Consider the following 21857-nt stretch of genomic DNA (forward strand, 5'->3'; position numbering starts at 1 on the left):
CAACGCTGGTTCAAATTCCAGGGCCTCCGGTCTTGTAAGCTAGTTGAAGACATCACGGACCCTACTTTCCTAGCGAAACTGCCCCCACCCTCCCCGACTGTGCTGAGAAGTTGAGGTTATTTACAATGCCTTTCTGAGCCGGATCCTGTTTTTATTTATTTGAAGGTACTGAGCTGCCCCTCCTCCTGAGTTGTAAGCACAGTGTTAAAACCATCGAAGGGCTTCGGTTCTGTTCTCAAGTGTTTTAACCAAGAGCGCCTTATATCGGTTTGAGCAAACTGAGTCTTTATTTTGAAGTTATATTCATCTTATTTATGGAGAGACGTTTAGAATTATTTCTTTAAACCCTCCAAGTAAGACAGCAATTTCTGAAAGTAAAAGCTTTAATAACATGTGAAGTTTGGGAAGAGAAAAGTTAAGGAAAAGAAAATGTGAAGTTAGGGGAAAGAGCTGGTTTTTTAATGGGAAAGCAGTTTTCTTAAGTCTTCACACATATGGCTAAAAGAAGCTAAAAATGTCGGGGGCAGGCGCAAGCACAGATTATTTGAACAAAATAATGGTGGGTTTTATTTCTGTTACCTAGGAACATTTTGCCATTTTTCACATGTAACAAGCTGATACAGCTTTGAAGTAAGTGATTTTGAAAGTTAAAAAAAAAATACCATCTCCTTGGGAAGTTGGGGTGATATGTTATACCCCTCCCCTCAATTAATGAACAAATCGTTGTAAATTAGGCAAACAGAAAAGAGCCTCTATCTTATTTGTACCTTTTCATTTTACAAGGTTGACAAGTAATGGATTTATTATCTGCAGAGGTCATTGTCATGGCCATTGTTGCATTGTGGCAGAAACCCTGGCCCCTTGGTGTAACCCCTTATTGATGCACCCTTCCTCACCAACAGCCAGGCAGGCCAAAATAACACATTCCAAGAGGGCCAAGATGGTATAAGATTTCAGGCTTTCATACTTGTGACAGAAATTCACACAGTTAGTGTAAGCAAGAGAGATATTTATTATAAAAATACAAGGTGTCTTGGAAACCAAGGATGAAATAAAACAATAAAACTGGGCCTTCTTATGTTTTTTCTCCAAGTGCCTCTTATGCTTCTTTAGTGTAGCAATTTTCAACTGGTGTGCTGCAAGAATTTTTAAAACACGCAATACCTGACTATGTAGTCATGGACACTGATTTCTTTTCCCCTTAGATTGTCAAACAAAAAAATGACCACAGCCAACCACAGTAGCCTTCCGATGTGAATGAATCAAAATTATATCTTTATTTTTGTCAGATTGGCAAAAAAAAAAAAAATGCTGTGCCACGAAATTTTAGTAATTAGTGTGTGCCCTGAGATAGAAAAGGTTGAAAATCACTGCTCTAGTGCGTAGAGCTGAAAACGTGGTGCTACCTCACCCCAGTCTTTACCCTCACAGTCTTTTGCTATAGACTAAATATTTGTATCCCCTCAGATTCATGTGTTGAAAATCTAATACCCAATTGTTGGTATTAGGAGGTGGGACCTGTAGAAGTAAAGAGGTCATGAGGACCATGCCCTTATGAACAGCATTAGTGCCCTTAAAAAAGAGGCTCCAGAGAGATCGCTCCTTTCTTCCATTATAGGAAGACACGATGAGAGGTTCAAAAGTGTGAAAGCAAGAAGAGGGTCTCAGCAGGACCTGACCCTGCTGGCAGCCTGATCATCGACTTTCAGCCTCCGCAACTGTGAGAAATAAATATTGTTCATAAGCCACCTAGTCTGTGGTGTCTATTTTGTTATAGCAATCCAAATGGATTAAGACATCTATCACTAGAAACTCACTTCTCTTTCTCAGTCCTGACTTCGTTGCTCTGGCCTCAGTTAGATGCACATCTCTGACCCCTGAACTGTGGCCAGGGGTCAGGATTACGTGCAGCCATCAGGGTGGCTCACCTCTATCTAGCCTTATGGTTGGGCACATACGATTGTATCCCCTCCTTCCTAGAATCCCAATGAAAAGATAATAAAGATACACACACAAAAAAAGTCTTACAGCATGAAAAACAACAGAAGGTACAATCCTAAGATTTTAATTTCTTTGATGTGGAAAGCAAATGAGATTGTATAGACACATATCCCAGAATGGAGAAAACCGTAGCTCAGTATACATATTCTAGAAGCTAGTAGAAACAGAACCATTCTCCCCATGGAGCTCCTAAGAGCTCCTTTGTGCTGCTGCCTCTAGGCACAGAGGCAGCAGCACAAAGGTCAGAGGCCTACAACATTGTGCAGCTGCTGCAGTATTTGTCCTCAACGGGAGATGCCTGGATAGCTGCTTTAGCAGAATAGATTTATCTGGGGAGAGACCATGGGTGAGTGTAGGACTGGGGAAAGAGGCAATGTAGAGCCTAATAATAGACATGGAGAGAAAGAAAGGCCACTCTACTCTCAGAGTGAGATCCTCCATGAGTGGGCAGTTTGGGGGATCTTGGGCCAGCATAGCTGTTTCCTCTCATGCACTGAAGTGCTAATCAATATCCACAGGGACATCTAAGAGGATATTGCAGCAATAAAAACCAGAATAAGATTAATAACAAAGGAGCAACAAAGAGAATAATCAAGCTCTTGAAAACTAAAAGTGTGATTGCTGAGGTGAAAAATAACATGGGGTATGGCTAAAGATCATAGAAGATAGTATGGAAAATATCTCCTAGTATACCTGAATATAGAGCACAGGAAATATTAAAGTAAAAGCATGGAGAATTGACCCAGAAGACACAATGCCTATCTAGTCAGAGTTCCAGAAAAAGAAAGCAGAGACTGCAGTGAAAGGAATGGAAGAAAGACCTTCGTCATCAGATTGAAAGAGCCATCCAAGTAGGATGAATGAATTAGAGTAGGATGAATGAATGCCTGGACAGAGCTTAGGGAAAGTTGAAAGCATTGAGGTTAAAGATGAAACCCTAAAAGCTTTCAAAGATGAGGACAAAACAAACAAACAAACAAACAAAAAAACAAGATAGCTGGAAAGGAAGAGAATCAGATTATGATCAGACATCAGCAATACTCTATACTAGAGAACAGCAGAGCAAGACCTGCAAAGTTTTCTGGGGGAAATAATTTGGAACCTAGAATTGTATAACCAAAGAAGCAATCACATATGAGGACAGATAGTTCCTACTTGCAAGGTCTTACAAAGTTTCAATCCCATGATTTCTTTCTGAAACAAAAACAGTTGAGGATGGTATGCTGATTGGGTCCTCCAGAAAGCAAAAGCTGACACAGAACTAAAGTACTGAATTTTACTGGGGAGCAACATGTGAATGGAAAAAGGGAGGACACATTATTAGGTAGGGATAGCTATTAGACGATGATGGGGACCTGACAGTTTCTGCCTGCCCCCTTGATAGCTGCAGAGCAGAGATTTCCCCTTGGAGGAGTCCTGAGTTGGGCAGAAATGGCTAGGCCTTCCTCTAATGACCTTGTTCACAGTAATTGTTCAGACTGATAACAGACCTGAAAGAATTAACACCTAGAGGCTCTCATTTAACCATCCTCCTTGCAACTGGGCAGTAAGTTCTTTCTTGAAAGGCAACCTAGCAGGAAATCTTTCTGGCTGCCATGGATGTACTTCAGCAAAATGAAATAATCCAAGAAAGAGAAGTACACAGGATTAAAGAAAAAAGAACCAGTTGAGGAACTAAAAATAAATCCCAGGTTGGCTGTGATGCAAAGCAAGCCAAGGAAGCAATCAGGACAAATGGGGATGGGGGGGGGGGGGGGCAGAAGCCTAGGGATATGATTTTTCAAAAAGGAAGTGGTTCTTCCATAATAGTAATGTGATTGAAGACCAGAAAGACCTTAGAGATAATGATAAAGGTATGTCACTTTTCTCAAAAGCAAACCAAAAATAATTAGAAATTTTCGGGTGGGATAGGGAAGCTTTTCTACAGAACTCATGGTCCAAAATAAAGCAAACTGAGATTTGGCACAATTTTGAGAAATTGATGGCATGTGTTGTGGGCTCTGTCCCCCCCCACCCAAATTCTAGTTTTAAAGCCTTAACCCCCAGTACCTCCTAATGTGTCTTTATTTGGAGATAGGGCCTTTTAAGAGGTAATCAAATTAAAATGGAGTTGTTTGGGTGGGCCGTGGGCCAGCATGCTAGTGTTCTATCTGAGATCAGGACACAGGGAGAGAGACACTAGAAGTGCACACATAGAGAGAAGACCATGTGAACACATAGTAAGAAAATAACCACCTGCAAGCCAAGGAGAAAGAACTTGTAAGAAATCAAATCTGCTGACACCTTGATCTTGCACTTCTAGGCTCTACAGCTATGAGAAAATAAATTTCTATCGTTTAAGGCACCCAATCTATGGTATTTTGTTATGATAACTCAAGCAAACTAATACAGGAATAGTGAGGAAAGAGAAATTTGTTTTCTGTATTCTTTGGTGGTGTTTGTATTTTTGTTTAATATATACAAATTATATAATATGTGGGGCATATAGTCAATTAATTTTCATCTAATACAGCATCTAATAAAAACTTTAAAAATGGAGAAACTGTTACCCAAAGGTGTGAAATGACTTACCTTCAGTAACAGAGTTGCACAAAGGCAGATGAGGTCTCATATCCTGAGTCACCAGCCAGGATTTTCCCCTTAATACTGCTTATCTCCCTGTCCCCACATGAACACTTGAATCAGAGAGACTGGACTGCTGGACTGCTTCCTGGGAGGAAGAAGATTGAAAGGTATCTTTTGATGTCAAGCTAGGTCAGGTGACGACCAGGATATTCTGGGAGAAGCAGAGTGTTCCATTTATTAAAGGGAACTCTGTTCTCTTACGTCTAGAACCCAAATATCAAATCCCTAGAATTTGTGAACAGTCATGGTCCACAAAAGTAATGTCAAGATGCCCTGAGACCTGAAGATAAAAGCCTTTGTTTAGGTTGGAAAGTACTGTACATGTATGCACATGAAAGAACTTTCAAGTTCTTCCTTTTGGTTGAGAAAACCACTCTATAAATCAGGAAGCTCTACCAAGAAATAATAATAAATAAATAATTTCTTCAAGAGGACCCTCCAATTGAGGGAGTGGGGCTGAACTCAGGTTTACTGATTTTTCATCCGTGGCTTTCTGTAAATAAGTACTGTGTCCAAGAAGAATATTGGTGAGAAATCACAGAGATGGTTTCAGGTTAGAAAAGGAACCATTCTGGAGAACTCTAGGGGGAGAAACCATTGATTCTTGTTACTTGCAGTAATTAGGTTCTATAAAATGACCACAAACACTGATGTTAGTGAATATGGAACTATTGCTACTAGGTATGATCTAGGGTTGAGTTCCTGTGAGCCTCTGTTTACAACATTTCCATTAAGTCATCATCAATACATACCTTGTTTTATGTGTGTTTATGTTTAGATACTGTATTTAATATATATTATTGATTCATTAACATTGAACTCACAGCCAATAGAAGCTTATCTAATGTACCTGTTTCTTCTGAAAGGTACATGATGACTTCTCACACTTAGGAACACAAGGCAGCACTTCAGCACTATGCCTTTAAACATTTTTTTAGGACTTTATTCATTTTAGAGAGGAGAGAGAGAGAGATAGAAGAAAGGAAGAGCAGGAAGTATTAACTCCCATATGTGCTTTGGCCAGGCAAGCCCAGGGCTTTGAACCAGCAACCTCAGCATTCCAGGCCGATGCTTTATCTGCGCCACCACAGGTCAGGGGCCTTTAAACATTTTAAACAGTGAAATCACCAACAAAACACAATAATGCAAAAAATATGTGGCACTTGTTTATATCAATAGTAAGAGAGCTGAGATAAAAAGGCAGAACATTGCCTTTTTCAACCTTAGTTGGGAAACTCAAATTTCTTGTTATTCTGTGTATGTCTGTGAATGACCATGAAATAAATTTTAGCAAGCAGGCAATTTTGCAAATAAGGAATCGGTCAATAATGAAGATTGACTGTTTTATTAAGTCAGACTAAATCTTGAATCATATGCCAAATCACTACATCAAAAGATCTTAATGAAACCAGTCCCCAGCCCCTTACCTCCATTAAGGAGGTTAATAGGAGCCATTTGTATTACAGAGAAATATGGGGGGGAAAAAAAAAGAAATACGGGTAACCTTGGCTGAGTTACTTACCCCTTTTGTATTTTAGTGTCTTAGTCTAAAAAATGAGGAATTATAATAATGGTGATAGTACTTGTCCCATAGGTTGTTTGTTGTATTAAGTGAACATGTAAATATAAAATATATAAAGCCAATATAAATCTCTTAGGACAGTGTCGGCTACAAAGCAGTACATCTATTGGTTATGATTATTCATTTGACAGGTTTATTTTTATAATTTTATTTATTTATTTTTATTTTTATTTTTCTGAAGTTGGAAACAGGGAGGCAGTCAGACAGACTCCCGCATGCGCCCGACCGGGATCCACCAGGCATGCCCACCAGGGGGCGATGCTCTGCCCATCTGGGGCGTCGCTCTGTTGCAACCAGAGCCATTCTAGCGCATGAGGCAGAGGCCACAGAGCCATCCTCAGCGCCCAGGCCAACTTTGCTCCAATGGAGCCTTGGCTGTGGGAGGGGAAGAGAGAGACAGAGAGGAAGGAGAGGGGGAGGGGTAGAGAAGCAGATGGGCGCTTCTCCAGTGTGTCCTGGCCGGGAATCGAACCCGGGACTCCTGCACGCCAGGTCGATGCTCTACCACTGAGCCAACCGGCCAGGGCTTTATTTTTAATTTATAGAAGAATGAATCATCTTTTTCAAATACAAATGCACCTGTAATCCTAAAAGCCATGACTTTCTACCTCCTTTTAAATTCTTTAGTTTGGGGGAAGGGATGTGTTAGGAAGAGGTACAGAGAGAAACTAAGAGAAACAGAAGATATGTAGGGAAATGAATCATTTTTCTGTTCAAACTTTATCCTCTTATGACATATCATTTAGGTAAAATTTTTGTGGTTAAAAATTTCCTATTATGATATATATTGTGTTTAAAAATAAATCTGATGCTAAATACAATAAATTTTTGAAATGAAGGCATTTTACACAGAACTGTTATGCTAATAAATTAATCAAGATATAGACAATACTTTTCATTGCCTGATGGCTTTCATCTGTTACTTTGGAACCAGGTTAGCTTTAAAATATTATTTTCTGCAATTACAATAAATACTCCTGAAAAGTGACTGTTTAGTACATAGTTAATGTATACATGTGCGAATAGATAATTCTAAAAAACTTTAAGAAAATGTTGAACTTTCATGACTAACGTGAAAATCTGCCCTAAAAAATGTCCCCCAATTATTCTTCACCAGGAAAGAAAGTGTATTGTAGCTACACTTTGTCTGAGAAAAGATGAATGTGGATATCTCAGGAGTGGGGCTACCTGGATACCAGAGCAGATTACTCAGAAGTAAAAGAAAAAACTCTCACTAGGTAAGATCTCACCCTCTCTCTGGCCCTGGGAACAAGGATGTGTCTGGTGGGCTCTCAGGCAGTGAAGAAGCCCATAACTGATGTTTAGGTTTCAGAAAGCTCAGTTGGCAGCCCGGTGGGGAGCAGAATGTATTAACAGTTGTCCTGTGACTGCTGGTTTGATTCTAGGAATTTAGTTTTGCTTCTTGGGGGCAGCCCTGAAACAGCATGAGAATTCCAGAAAGTTGTATCATGCATACTGCTCATTCATTTGGCACCCGAGATGTTTGTCTTCCTTTGGACAGCAGCTTTTCTCAGAACTGGCATATGTTGTGAGAATGAATCAATTAATCAATAAGTATTTATTAGTCTACTTTTTTTTTTTTTTTTGCACTATGCAAAAAACAGGTGTAAGATACAGTTCTGGAAATCGCTGCTAATTTGAACCATCTGCAATTTGGAAATGGACTTGTTTTATGGAAACTGGTTATCTAAATATAATCTAAATTTCTGGCCTTTGGTAGTTAAGAACTGCTCAGGAATAATATGAAGATTATGTGACTTAGGTGCTTAGGAGGGCAGCTGGCTGGGGAAAGGGGACTTTTGGAGAGAAGAACGAGGTTTTCTGTGCTTGTAGGGCTGGCACCCTGGAAATGGACATATATCAGTGAGAAGGGAGAATCGGCTACTGACTTTTTTTTAAGATAACTGTAATTGTGTCAGAGGCTTGATTGAGTGCCATGCTTACATGAATTTTTGTATTGATTTAATGCTAAGTCTCCCTGAAAACTAAGGATTCTAGCAGCTTTTGTGTTTCTAGCAGTAGGTACTTCTCTATTCTGTGACAGGTTAATTGACTCATTTTACAAATGTTTCCCAATTGTCTGTCCCATGTCAGTCACTGTTTTAAGCACCAAGGATTCAGCAAGACACACACAAACAGACAAAAACCTTTGCTTTTGTGGCGTGGGAGACAGTGATCAAGATTAAAAGTACATTGGTGGACGGTATTAAGAAGAAAAAATAGAGGAGAATGGGTGAGGTGGGGATGGTTTAATTCTAGGCAGGGTGGTCTGGGAAGCCCATGGAGAAGTAACATTTAAGAACAAACTTGGGGGAAGTCTCCATGCTCTAAGTATATTATATGTTCTAGATTATTAATCGAACTGTGACTCAAAGCTACAGTTTAATTTAACATGGTGCAAGAATTTTACCTCAGCTAGGTTATGAAAGTCCCTCCTTTTCCTTGCTTGTTAGGAGTCTGCAGGGCTTTTATGTCTCTGCCCTCCAAGTGAGTTTCAAGCCCCTAATCTTGCCCTAGCCTGTTTATTCCTGATGTCTCAGTGTCTAGCCCTGTGTGGTTCCTTTGAGGGGCCAGATGTGGGCACAAGCATCTTTCATGGTGACTGCAAAGCTGTGACTTAATTTTGTCACCCAGGCATCCAAGTGTTATCTCATCATAGGGGCTTCCCCCTGTAGAGACACAAGTCTGGCTACTATGGAAATTGCCCCCCCCCAAAAAAAAAAAACCCCTCCCAAACCCACCTTTAGCCTACAGGCCACTCTTGATGAGGGTACTTCGCTTCCTCTAATCTCAGTACACACATTTCTAATGGCTCTTCTAACAAACCAAACTCCCGGGCAAAAGCCTGGGTGGTTGTTTGCCAGGTGTCTGACTTCCTTTGTTTTTAACCTCTAAGGCTATGATAGCAAGAAAGTGACCTTTTTAAGATGAAACTCAGTAGGAAAACCCTCATTCCTCTGAGTCTCCTGAAGCACTAACAATAAAACAAAATTGTTTCAATAAAGTACCTTTCTATACCCTGCAAATTATTTCAACTTATCAATACACTCACAGAATTGTTTGAAAAATGCTTTTGTTCCCCCTTTGCCTATTAGCCTTGTGATTATTTGTGCTTGAAGTTAATGGGGTAAAAGACATATCCTTAAAGATAGTCTGTTACCCAGACTATTTCCAGTCTCTCCCTCCCCCATCAGTTGGGGGGAGATTTACAATAGTTCAGTTTGTCTAAAAGATCAGTAAGTGTTAATGTTAGAGAGTTAACAGTGGTGAGCAGAGAGATTAGGAGACTAAAACAGAGAAATGAGGGTCAAATGGAAGAAAGAAGAAGTGAAGGAAGGGAGGGGGACAGGGAAGGAGATGGAGATGGAGTACTGAGAAATGGGGAAGGGAAGGGACAGAGGAGAAAATGAAGTTAGAGAGACTCGGGATGAGGAAGTGAATAAAAGAGAAATACAGAATAAGGAGTAAGAAGGACAATGAAAAAACAGTGCAGAACACTGATTCAGTGTAAACTCCTGAAGATCCGAGGCGTGACACAGTGTCAATGGGTTAAAATCAAGGTGATGATGGGCTGTGTTTCTTTCTGAAGGCTCCAGAGGAGAATCCATTTTCCTTGAGCTTCCTTCAGCTTTTAGAGGCTGCCTGCATACCTTTACGCATGGCCCCCTTCCTCTTCCACCTTTAAGTCATATATATCTCTGACCATTCTCTGATCCACAGTTGCGTTTTTTTGTTTTGTTTTTTTTTTACCATTATATTGGAGTCACATCTCTCCCTATCCATAGCCAGGAAAAGTTCTCTATTTTTAAGGACCTGTGTGATTAGATTGAGTCCCCTTGGATAATCCAGGATAATCTCCCTATCTCAGAGTTCTTAATAATCACACTTGCAAAGTCCTTTTCACCACGAGAGGTGATATATTCACAGGTCCTGGGAATTAGGTCTTGTACATATTGGGAGCCCATTATTGTGCCTATCACAGAGATCATGTAGCCGGAATGGAACTCTCTCTGTAGGTCAGAGATCAGGCAGTGCATTACCAGGTAAGTGTATTTTCAGGCTAAGCCATGTCAAATGTGTTTTAGCCTACATATCATTTAAAATGTAGAAAAAGAATGTCATTTGTTCTCAAAGAATTAAGAAATATATATATTTTGGTAAAGAAAAAAATGCATATTTTTATTATGTTCTAATGTAAGACAGCAAAAAATAAATGGGTGATCTATGAAATTTTGTATGAAAATTCCTACTCTGGTAGCCTGGAGGTCCGGATTCGGTAGGAGCCACTTGAAGTGGGAGGTTCATTTGACCCTGCATGGAGCAGCACCATGAGACCATTGCTGAGGGTCAGGGTCAGCATGTACCTGGTGTCCTTGATGTTTCTCTGCTGAAATGCTTGTGGATTCAGAATAACTTGCTGGTGATCCAGATGACAGCTCTGTTGACTACCACAAGGTATTTAAGTGGCCCCTCCTCAGATTGAGTTGATCCTTCCTTGTGTCTGTGTAGCTAAGAAACATTCTGTGGAATTCATTTCCTCATTCAAAGGCATTCACGTGCTTGCATTTGCCACACATCATTGTAACTAGAAACTAGCTCTTTGTAGGAAATATTGGTCAGGACCCCCTTAAGGAATTTAATTCCATCATGCCCTATTCTCATATTAACCACTCTTGTACCAGCTCTCTGGGCAAATTGGGCATGGAATTAAAAAATTCTATGTGCTTCTGGCCAGGTATCTGGGTCGGTTGCTGCGTTCTCCTGATGTGCCGGGGTTGTGGTTCTGTTCCCAGTTGGGACACGTGCAGGGGTCAGCCAGTATGGGTGTATAGGTGGGTGGATCAATGAATACATGTTTCTCTCTCTCTCTAAATATCAATAAATTAAAAAAAAATTAATTCCATATGATGGAGAAAATTAAAGTCTGGGAAAGAGAAGATGAGCTTTATTATGTGCAGGTTGTTATTTAAAAATAGCCTGACCTTTGCTTTGAGTCCTCAGGAAGGAAATGTAGTGGCTCAAATTATCCACAGGTGGATAATTTTTCCCAGAGTTCTGAGCTCATCACTGGGGCTGTTAGTATTGGGTATCTATGGGCCCTGTTGGGTGAGAGTTTATATACATAAGAAGTTCACGTTACATTTTTCTGTGTGTATCAACTATACAAATTGATGTAAGACTCTTATATTTGTTAAATACTTGACTTTTCAGAGTTCTTTCATCTTAATTCTTTATCCCATCTTACTGAAAATGATAAAAACATCTTCAGTAGATATAAAAACATATTATTCTCATTTCACTTGGTCAAAGGCTAGTTAATGAGAACTTAGATTAAAAAGTTTCATAACTTTCAAACCAGGACTCTTTCTACTTGATTATGTTGATTTAAAAAACATTTCAGTAACTTAAGAGAGCAGTTTTAATGACATCAGAACTGTCAGAGGTATCACACCAATGATCACAATGTATATTTAACCTCAATTAACTGTAATTTGATGGTAGGGGAATAAGAAACAAAGAAAAAAGAAAATGGCTTTTCATAATATCAAATAAAAACATAACAAGATCTTGAAAAATGCAATATTATAAAAGGTCTAAGAAAGACCTTGAAAAACAAATATTTTTGCTGCTGTACTGTTGAGAAATAGCACATGGTTTCCACCACTTAATGGTTATCAGGATCAAATAAATAAATGCAAAGGTGACCTCTAAGCTTCAACATGCACAGAGCTAAGCATTTTCTGGTCAGTGTAATTAATCCCACCAAAAATGGAGTAAGTAAATAGGCCTTTAAATTTAAGCTATAGGATTCTACCCTTTACCTTTTGCTTTTTGTTTTATTTCTTCTTTAGTCTGGCTAATCTAGGCCAATTGTACAGAAATTATTTTTACTTAAAAATGGTCACCATGTTGGGAACTGCTTTGGGTTCAGTTCTGGATCATTTATAACATTTAACCAGGTTGGAGTTTTATTTTGTTTTTATGCCAATTTAAAAGTACACATGTAACCTGTTTCTTCCTGGTTTTACATGTCAGTTTTCAGTAAATTAAAGTTTTTAATCTTTCAAAAATGTACTTCAAAAAATATGGTTTGTCTCTATATTTACCTAATAATTATTTCCTCCTTCTTGAAATATTTCTGTAGCTATAATGACTATTGACAGGTAAAAATCTCCACACAGCAAAACTTTCTCCTAAATTCTCATGTATATTTTGCTGATATTTATCCAGATATGAATGTTGCACTTAGCTCACTAGACGAAAGTGGCCTTTGTTTCAGAATACTATTTTAGCCTGTAAGGGGTGACGTCCGGGTCACATTAAGGGCAGGCTCATAAAGCCTGTCTAGTACCACTGCCCTGCCTCATACAAAGAGCATAAAACAACTCTTCAGGACTTTATTCATTGAAATGGAATGTTTCATTAGGAATTCTACTCGAAGAGTGAGTCTGCATACTGAGAAAGTTGTGTAGGAAGGGTTTTCTTTCCCTAACCTAAAAATAAAATACAAATGTGGAAAAGTTCACAGCATTTCATGCTCTCTACCATCCCCCCTTGACCATCTGGAGATATGGTTGAACCTCAGTGGGTTTAATATTAAGAGTCTGTGCAATAACTTCGAGATCCTTCTCTGATCAGCTGTGTTTTCTCATTTGCATTTGTAGGCTGGAGAACAACTGGAAAGTCCAAATCTAAAAATAAACAAAGCAAAGCAATAAACACCTCTTATCATGCTACGTTTTCTTTAATAGGGCAAGTGGTGGATATTTTTGCTGAAATGATTGGCAAAGCAATTTAGTTCGTAAGTTATTAAGGATGGCTACCTTTTAAAGGGCTTCAGAAGGGAGGAGGAGATACTGTCTTTACTCTTTGTTTAAGTTCTATTAGTTATGGAAATATAAAACCAAAGCACTGAACCCAGTTTTCAATTTGAGGCAATTGCTGAACTTGGTTTTGTTTTTACCATCCTGGGGAAGGAGGATAGGCCCACTACGTATATAATATAGTATATATTTATATGAAAAATGCCCCCTAGAGTTGTGCATTGCACAACTGCATGTAAGGCTCCGGTTGGGAAAGAGGACCAACCCCAGAGTTTGCTTTGGTGGAGAGTCTAATAGGAAGCTTCCTACATTAAAGCTAATACCCCAAATGGTTATTTGCTCTTTAAATCTGTAAGGAAATTTGTTAATCTTGAGCTTTGGTGCTGAGTTGAAGGAGGAAAGAGCTCTCCTAAAAATATTTAATTGCAAGCCACTGTTTGCACACTGTGTTTGTGTGTACAAATTGACAGATCACATTTTTAATAACTGTGTGTTCTAAAAAAGCTTAAGCTGATGACTTAATTTAAAATGGTCCAGCCTGACCTGTGGTGGCGCAGTGGATAAAGCGTCGACCTGGAAATGCTGAGGTCACCGGTTCGAAACCCTGGGCTTGTCTAATCAAGGCATATATGGGAGTTGATGCTTCCAGCTCCTCCCACCTTCTCTCTCTCTTTGTCTCTCTCTCCTCTCTCTCCCTCTCTGTCTCTCTCTCCTCTCTAAAAATGAATAAATAAAATTTAAAATGGTCCAGTGCAAGATGTGCTCCCAAGTACCTAGCAGAAATGAATGGCCCCACCTAAATCTCAGGTCTCAAAGAATCACTAAAAGTTGCAAGAAACTCATGAACTCATAGTAACAATAAATAGACAGGAGGGACAGGAAATAGGATATAGGGAAAAGAGAAAGAGAGGGGGAGAGAGAGATTGAGGGAAAATCACACATAGAAACAGTGCATACTAAGTGAGAGCCAGTAGGCACAACGGAAATCCAAATAAGACCCAGAAAGACTTCAAATCCTGCACCTATCAGACACAGAATATTTTAAAAATAGAATTGTTTTTTAAATGATGAAATGAATTTTGAAATTAAAGATAACTTCAAGTGATTAAGACATCTGAAATTTTAAAAACTTGATAAGTGGGTTTAACAGCTAAAGAGAGAACTAGTAAAATGGAAGATATCCGAGAATATTAATCATAATATAACATAGAGAAACAAATAAGCAAAATTTTAAAAAGATTAAAAGACATGAAGAATAGAATGATAAAGTCTAACATATCTAATAAGACTTTCATAAAAAAATAAAGAGTAGAAGCAATAAAGATTTAATGGCTGAGAATTTCCTAGAATTAATAAAAGACATCAATCCACAGATTTAAGAGCCAGCAAGGATGAATTAAAGAGAAACTCATATTTAAAACATATTAGTGACAGTGAAAGACACCAAAGTTCATGGATTTAAAAACTTCACTTTACCATAGAAAATATGGAAACTAGAAAACTGTGGCATTTTGTTTTTAATGCATTAAAAGAAGATATCTATCTATATAAATTTGTTGACAAATCCTATTATTGTTACATTTCTTTTTTTTCCAAGCATTATGTACTGGTATTTTTAGACAATCAAAAGAGAAATGGGGCCATCAGCAGACCCAATTTAAATGATGTAATTCAGGCAGAAAGAAAGTGTTACTAGATGAAAACTGTATGCTGTAAAAAGGAATGATTAGTAAAGAAAGTGGTAGATATATGAGTAAAACTAAGTTAATTTTTACTACATAAATCAATAATAATTAATGAGGCTTAAAATTAAGATAAAACTAGACTACAATTGTAATGTATAAACCAGAATGAAGGTGACCAGAATTAAAGTGTTATAAAGTTCTGGTATTGTTCAAGAGGGGGTAAAGATAAGAATTAACTTTAAACTTTGAGAACTTAAGTATGCTTGATAAATTTCTAGGGTATTTCTAAAAGAATGAACAGAGACTATATTTTCCAAACTGGAGGAAAGAAAGAAGTGGAATATGAAAAGCATATCCTATCAATACAAAAAAATTTTAAACAAAGGAAAAAAAGAGAAACAAAATATAATAAATTTAAAGTGATAATTATAAAAATGAAATAATAAGAGAAAGCATATGTATAGTACTTCTTATGTGTCCTGCACTCTTGTCAACACTCTATGTACATTAACTCACTAATAATAGCACTACAGGGTAGGGTTACTATTATAGCCATTTTGTAAAATTTCAAGTAATTAGACTTAATTACACAGGTAGTAACAGCACTGGTATTCAAACCTAGGTAGTATTTCTTAGAGTTTGTTCTCTTAAAGACTGTGCTATACTATTTCTCACAAAAGAATAAGTTAGCATTGAAAATGAAAATATGTAATTAATTATAATAAATACAAGTGGACTTAATGTTCTGTTTAAAAGAAAAATATTGTCAGACTGAATAAATCCCTTCAACTATACTGCCCACAAAAATTAGGGGATATTTCAAAATGATTATGAAGTAATAAAATATGCCCTAATTTTTGTGAGCAGAACATATGCTATTTACAAGACACATCGAAGAACATAAGGGCAAAAAGAATTGAAATAAAAGGATGAAAACATTTACCACATAAATACTAACAAAAATAGAACTGATATAACTATATATTTTTTCAATTATTTTTTAGATTTTATTAATTCAGTTTTTATAGAGAGAGAGTAGAGAGAAAGAGAGAGAGAGAGAGAGAAGAGGGGGAGGAGCAGGAAGCATCAACTCCCATATGTGCCTTGACCAGGCAAGCCCGGGTTTTGAACCAGTGACCTCAGCATTCCAGATCGATGCTTTATCCACTGTGCCACCTCAGGTCAGGCTATAACTATATTTTAACAGACAAAAAATATGTAAGACAAACAACATTGCCAACTCTAGATGGTAATTACATAATAATAAAATCTTTAATTCACCAAGTAACAATAAAAATTCTAACCTTATATACATTAATAAATAACATAGTCTCAAAACATGTGAAGCAAAAATTGACAGAACTTAAGAGAAATAGAAAAGCCCATTATCACAGTGGAAGATTTGAATGCTTCTCTCAGTAAATGACTAATGAAGCAAGCAAAAATATCCTGACCGATACAGAGAATATGAAAAGTATAATGTTGTGGTCTGAATTGAGGGCACTCTCCCCACTAAAAAGATTTATCTGTTGAAGTTTTTAACCATCAGTACCTGAGAATGTGACTGTTTCGGGAGAGAGGGTCTTTAAAGAGTTAATTCAATTAAAATGAGGTTTCCAGGGCGGGCCTTAATCCACTTATGTCCTTATAAGAAGAGTATATTAGGACCCAGGCACACACGAAGGGAAGACTATGTGAAGACACAGGAAGAAAAGCTCTAGCAAACGAATATATACAAATATATATGGTTTTATTTAGTAGTCGTAATCAGAACAGTGATTCTAATAAGTGTAGAATGTACTGTTTTTGAAACAATGTCGAATATTTATAAAAATTAAGTTCTAGGCCATAAAGCAATACTGAAGGCGTTTCAGAGTATTGTATCATGCTGTCCACATTCTCTAATCACAGCACAGTTAAGTTAGACACAAACAACAGAACCTGGAAAAACCCCCCAGGTTTACAAATCAAGATACATAAAAGCGTCACTTAGAGATCCAAGAAAAAATTATAATGGAAGTTAGAAAATATTTAGAACTGAGATTATAAGAATAATGTGTATGTGTGTGTGTGTTTGTGTGTGTGTGTGTGTAGACAAACTGGTACTTATAGGAAAATTTATAGCCTAATAGCTTAATATCAGGAAAGAAGAAGGGTTTAAAAATTAAGTATACAGAGTAAGAAGTTAGAAAATTAACAATAGAATAAATTAAGAGAAAGAATAAAGAAAAATATTAATTAAGTAGAATCAATAAACCCAGAAGTTATTTATCTGAAATGAGTAATTCAAATTTTTGGTGAAAATAGTTTTAAAAAAAAGAAGAAAGAAGAAGGAGGAGGAGGAGGAGCGCATGCAGGAGTCTGTTTCTCTGCTTTCCTGCCTCCCCACCTCTCACTTAATAATAAAAAAGTTAAACATAAATGAAAAATTTGATATTTTGACTATATTAAAATTAAGAACTTTGGTTTATCAAAAGACACCATAAAAAGTGAAACACCAAGTCATAAACTGGGAGAAGGTGTTAAATTTTAAACAAATTTAATCAACAGTTAATACCCAAATATAAAAAAATTAGTAAGTAAAAGGCAGATGATATAATAAAAAGTCTGCAAAACATTTGAATAGACATTTGATTGAAGGATAAACCCAACTGACCAATAAGCAAATGAAAAGATGTTCAACTTTCCTAGCAATAAGAGAGGTAAAAATTAGAACCACAGTGATATATCATTTCCCACCCAGTAGATTGGGAAACATTTATAGTCTGGTGATGTCAAGTCTTGGCAAGGATGTGGAATAATAGAAACTCCCATTAACTGTTAATGGGAATGGACATTAGAGCAACAATTCTGCAAAACAACTTGGACTTGTCTAATAAGTTGACTAAGGAATCCTATTATTGTGTATATACCTAGAAAACTCTAGCACTCATACTTTGGGAGAGATGTACAAGAATATTCATAACAGTACTGTTTGTAGTGCAAAAAAGTGAAACTATACCTAACTTGTTAAGCTCAACAAGGCTTCAATTAACATGCTGGAGATTGTGGAACCATAAATGGCATAAGGGAGAGCGATATCGACACCTGAAGTCAATAAATGAATTGATCTACAGGTGTGGTTATGCTAAAATCAACTAAAGGCAAATTGCCCTGACAGATAACACATTGATTATTCAGTCTCTTGGTAAATATGGCATCATCTGCACAGAGAATCTGATTCATGAGATCTATAGTTAGAAAATGCTTCAAGGAAGCAAACCACTTCCTATGGCCCTTCCAATTATCTCTTCCACATGATGGAATGAAGAAAAACACAACCCATTTATTCTTTTTCTGAATGGTAGAAAGTCAGGTCATAATATTTGTATGTATTTAATATTTAATACAAACAATAACAGATAAAGTAATAAAGTGACCAAAACCTCAACTAGTAACTAATATAGACTTCAAATGGACTCTGGTTTTTCATCCTTATAAGTTGTAACTTGCATTAACTTTATCAGTAAACTACATTAAGTATCTGAATTAGTGGATCAAAAGTCTGAAACTAACAAATGCACCTAACTTCAAATAAGGCATAAATTCTCACAATAAACTGTTAGACTGAGAACAGTGGTAGTTAATGAAATTTAAGCTTCAGTGACCTTTATCTGTACAGACCCTTCCAAGGGCCTTTTGGGGCCCTAGAAATATGTTCACATTTTTGTAGGTTTGCAAAAGTAAGATATTTTAACCATAACCAAACGCTGTTTCTTTCCACTCTACTTTTCCTCCATCATCCTTTTCTTCTTCATGAATGGCAACAGAGGGGCTATGGACATTTTGGAAATTTTAAGAAGAGACAGAGTTGGGAATCGATTTCCTTGAGTTTTTGGGATGTGTTTTGGTGGTTTGCAATAACCCTGTGTATAATTATTGGTAGCCATACTGCCATAGGACTGGCTTTAGGGATGGATACTCCAGGGAATTAAACTATTGCTATTTTTGTAGATTCTGTGATATTTATGGTATCTGTCAGTTTTTAAGCTTTGCAATTTGTTGCAATTTCTTCTTCTCATTCTAAATAAATATTCACGTTCTGATTCAGTTTTGCCTTTGTATTCTTTCTCTTAAAAATGACTGCCCAAATTGTATAAGTTTCAGGCCCTACAAAACCTGGATTAACTCTGCATAAGAGCTTTTAAATTTAGGAATGGAATAAAGCTTTTTCCTCTTGGTTAAGAATTCTTAGCAGCACAGCCAAATGGATTATGATTTGCTTAGTCTAGAATCTGACCTCTGCAATGGAATTGGTAGCTCTGGGGGATCAGAACTGAGAACAGTGAGAGACGCACAGATTTATCATCAGTCACCCTGCAGAAAGGAAACCTGGGCAGAATTTGGCACCAAGAATGAAATTCTGTTACAGAAAATCTTCTGCAAAGAAGGTCTGCCGAATGACCTGATGAAACTGTGATCTAATTCGAAAGAGGAAGGACTTGAGTCTTTTCAGAGAAGTGTGAATGCTGCATTTGTGACACCTAGGTTCCATTCACCTAGTTTTGGTTTACACAGTATAAAAGACGAGTCAAGATAAGGTTGTTATAGTGGATGATGATAACTGTGCTCTCCAATCACATTGTCCCTCCCTGTCCTCTGTCAGTGACTGAGTACTGGACAGGATTGATGGATGTTATGGGAGAGCCTGTGAGCAACGGGAATGGAGAGCTTTGACGTGATCTTATGACAGTTTATCTCCCTCATGAGAGCAGATGGAGTTAGTACACTGGGCTCATCATTCTTAAACAAGTTATACCAAGGTCACTGGCCCTTCTCTGAAGAGGAATTTGCATTCATGTATCCCTTTCTAACCCATCTGTGAGCAATACTGCTTGCTTGCTCTTTCTGATACTCATGCCCCCATGAGAAGACTTGTCCTTTTATATCCCAAATAAAGCAAAAAAACAAACAAACAAAAAAAACCCCAATAAAACCTGTAATCAAATTTCACCATGGGCTCACAACTTGGTTCCAGGGGCAGTAATAAAAAATTATAAGAGTAACCCCCATTTGTTAGACTGACCACTCCATCAGTGAGCCCCATAGGAAGGGGCCACAGGTTATAGGGAAATCCCTCCTGTCATCTTTGACCCCCCCTCCCCCAATCCTAAAATGGTGTGAGACTATGAGGCATATGATTGAAGACTTCTTCCTTTAAGCTGGAGTCAGGGTAGGTAATAACTGGATACTGCTTAGCATCACATTGGATGGGGAACAAAAGTGACATGGAAGCCTTTAAGCCATCTCTGCTGCTTGATGTCATGAAATTTCTGTTTCATTGTGATGCAAAGAATCAGAGTATGGTACAAAAAAGAAGTGCACCCTTCCTAATTTCAGCAGTTTTGAAAACACTGGGCCACTGTCTGAATTACCAAATAATCCTTTCATTTGGCTGTCTAGGGTTCTTAGTGATTTAGTGATAAAGTCTGTAATTCAGAATAATGATGCAGTATACAGGGAAAGTGACAGTAGGATTATGGCTACGAGACAGGACAATGTCAGGTTTGACTCCAGCTTGTTTAAACAAAGGCATTTTTTCAGAGAACATGAAGTATTCCTGGTATTGTGAGTTCTGTGATATTTTATCATTTATTATATTTTTTATTTATCATTTCTGGGCAGAATGAACTTAAACAATCAAGTGATACATATGGCTATGCATGTACAGAGATAGACATGTGGGGGCGGCTTAGCAAAGCAAACAGTCCTATTTATACAGAACAATATTCTTGATGCTGGTTAAAGGCGAGCTCTAAATGTGTAGGTTTAGAAGGAAGATACATTTCCACGGAGGAAAGATTACACTCCCCCAATGGTACCCCACACTCATTATCAAATAATCAAAAAGAAGAAAAGTAAAGGGCCCTAACTTTTCTTAATGTCCATTCCCTTTTATTTGACTAGAAATCCTAAAATAATAGGCTGAAATGCTTTTCCTGGGAGAAATTCTACCTTGGTTTTCCTATGCCTGGGCTCTCCCAAACCTCCCTGAACCCAGAGTTCACACTCTTGTAATGAGACCATGAATTATACTAGCTTTGTATGTTGTACTAGATCAGCATATTTCATGATTTCTTTCTAATGGTGTCAGGCTCTGCTTTTCTGTCCCTGGCAAAAGTAGCTGTCCCTTTCATCCTCTGCAGCAGAAGTACCAAAGCTGACAGTCTGAGGGATCCTCCCATTTGGCTGTTGGATTTCTCTCACTTTAGTGATAACCATCACCATGAGACCTGGTGCTCGGGACACCCACCACCCCTGCTCATATCTTACTCCACCTTTTTCCATGTCAGTCTTGATCTGCTCCTCAAGATCCTCTGGGGACACATAGAAGTCCTCTTCTGGCACCGATGATTTGGGCCGGCAGTGGCCACAGCAGCAGTTGCAACAGCAGCACAGACAGCAGCAAAAATAGCAGCCAGTCAAGAGGCCAACAATGACAAATAGGGCCTAGGAGAAACAGGGAAAGCAAAACAGGGGTGAGGGGCAGTGGGGTGTGGGAGAACTCCAGAAATCAAGTGTGTGCCCATGTACCTCTAGAGACCTGAAGACATCACAGTTCACCCTGCACCCTCACCTTATTGCATGCAGTCTTTTTAGTTTCCTTGGAAACAAATTCCGCTTAGAGTTTTGCCTAGCAAGTTAAACCCAGAGGAAATGACTTATAGCCAAAGTAATGATGTATGACATTTTCTTCTTTATTCTTAAGCTATGGTGGTCATTATTAAGAGTAAAGCAAACAAAACAACAAACAAACCAATAAGTAAAACCTCTATAGGTCTCATGATCTAACCAGGGGGACAGAATCATTCTCACCAAAGGAGCTGTTGATAGTTCCCCCTCCCCTACCCACATTCCTCTTAGTCACCAAGTCCTGCAGAATCTCTCCCTTCAGTATCTCTTACACTCTCCCCCTCGTCTCTATCCTGGATGCTAGGGCTTTGGAACAGACCCTGTTATCTCTGCTCTGGCTATTGCAGTAACCTTGTAACTGGCCGCCCAGCCTCCACTCTTGCCTCCTGTCCCACCCTGTGCACTGCTGCTGCTGGAGTTTTCTGAAATACATGTTCTCTTGCACCC

General features: G+C 38.0%; 2 protein-coding genes across 6 annotated transcripts in view; both read right to left on the reverse strand.

Moving 5' to 3' along the window:
• Positions 1-4677, reverse strand: part of TRIM55 (tripartite motif containing 55) — a 53130-nt gene extending 48453 nt beyond the window's left edge. Inside the window, exon 1 of the mRNA XM_066378947.1 lies at positions 4573-4677. The gene's annotated coding sequence lies outside the window, so the exon portion shown is untranslated. The remainder of the gene's footprint in view (positions 1-4572) is intronic.
• A 6482-nt stretch (positions 4678-11159) lies between these two features.
• Positions 11160-21857, reverse strand: part of DNAJC5B (DnaJ heat shock protein family (Hsp40) member C5 beta) — a 121205-nt gene continuing 110507 nt past the window's right edge. For all 5 annotated transcript variants that reach the window (XM_066372454.1, XM_066372455.1, XM_066372457.1 and 2 more), the window contains exons 5-6: positions 21056-21227; positions 11160-12921 (exon numbers count right to left, since the gene is read on the reverse strand). In XM_066372454.1, the coding sequence (XP_066228551.1) occupies positions 12827-12921; positions 21056-21227 (267 nt within the window). In that variant the 3' untranslated portion in view covers positions 11160-12826. The remainder of the gene's footprint in view (positions 12922-21055; positions 21228-21857) is intronic.

Source organism: Saccopteryx leptura, chromosome 3 (assembly GCF_036850995.1).
Source record: "Saccopteryx leptura isolate mSacLep1 chromosome 3, mSacLep1_pri_phased_curated, whole genome shotgun sequence".
Classification (NCBI taxonomy): Eukaryota; Metazoa; Chordata; class Mammalia; order Chiroptera; family Emballonuridae; genus Saccopteryx; species Saccopteryx leptura.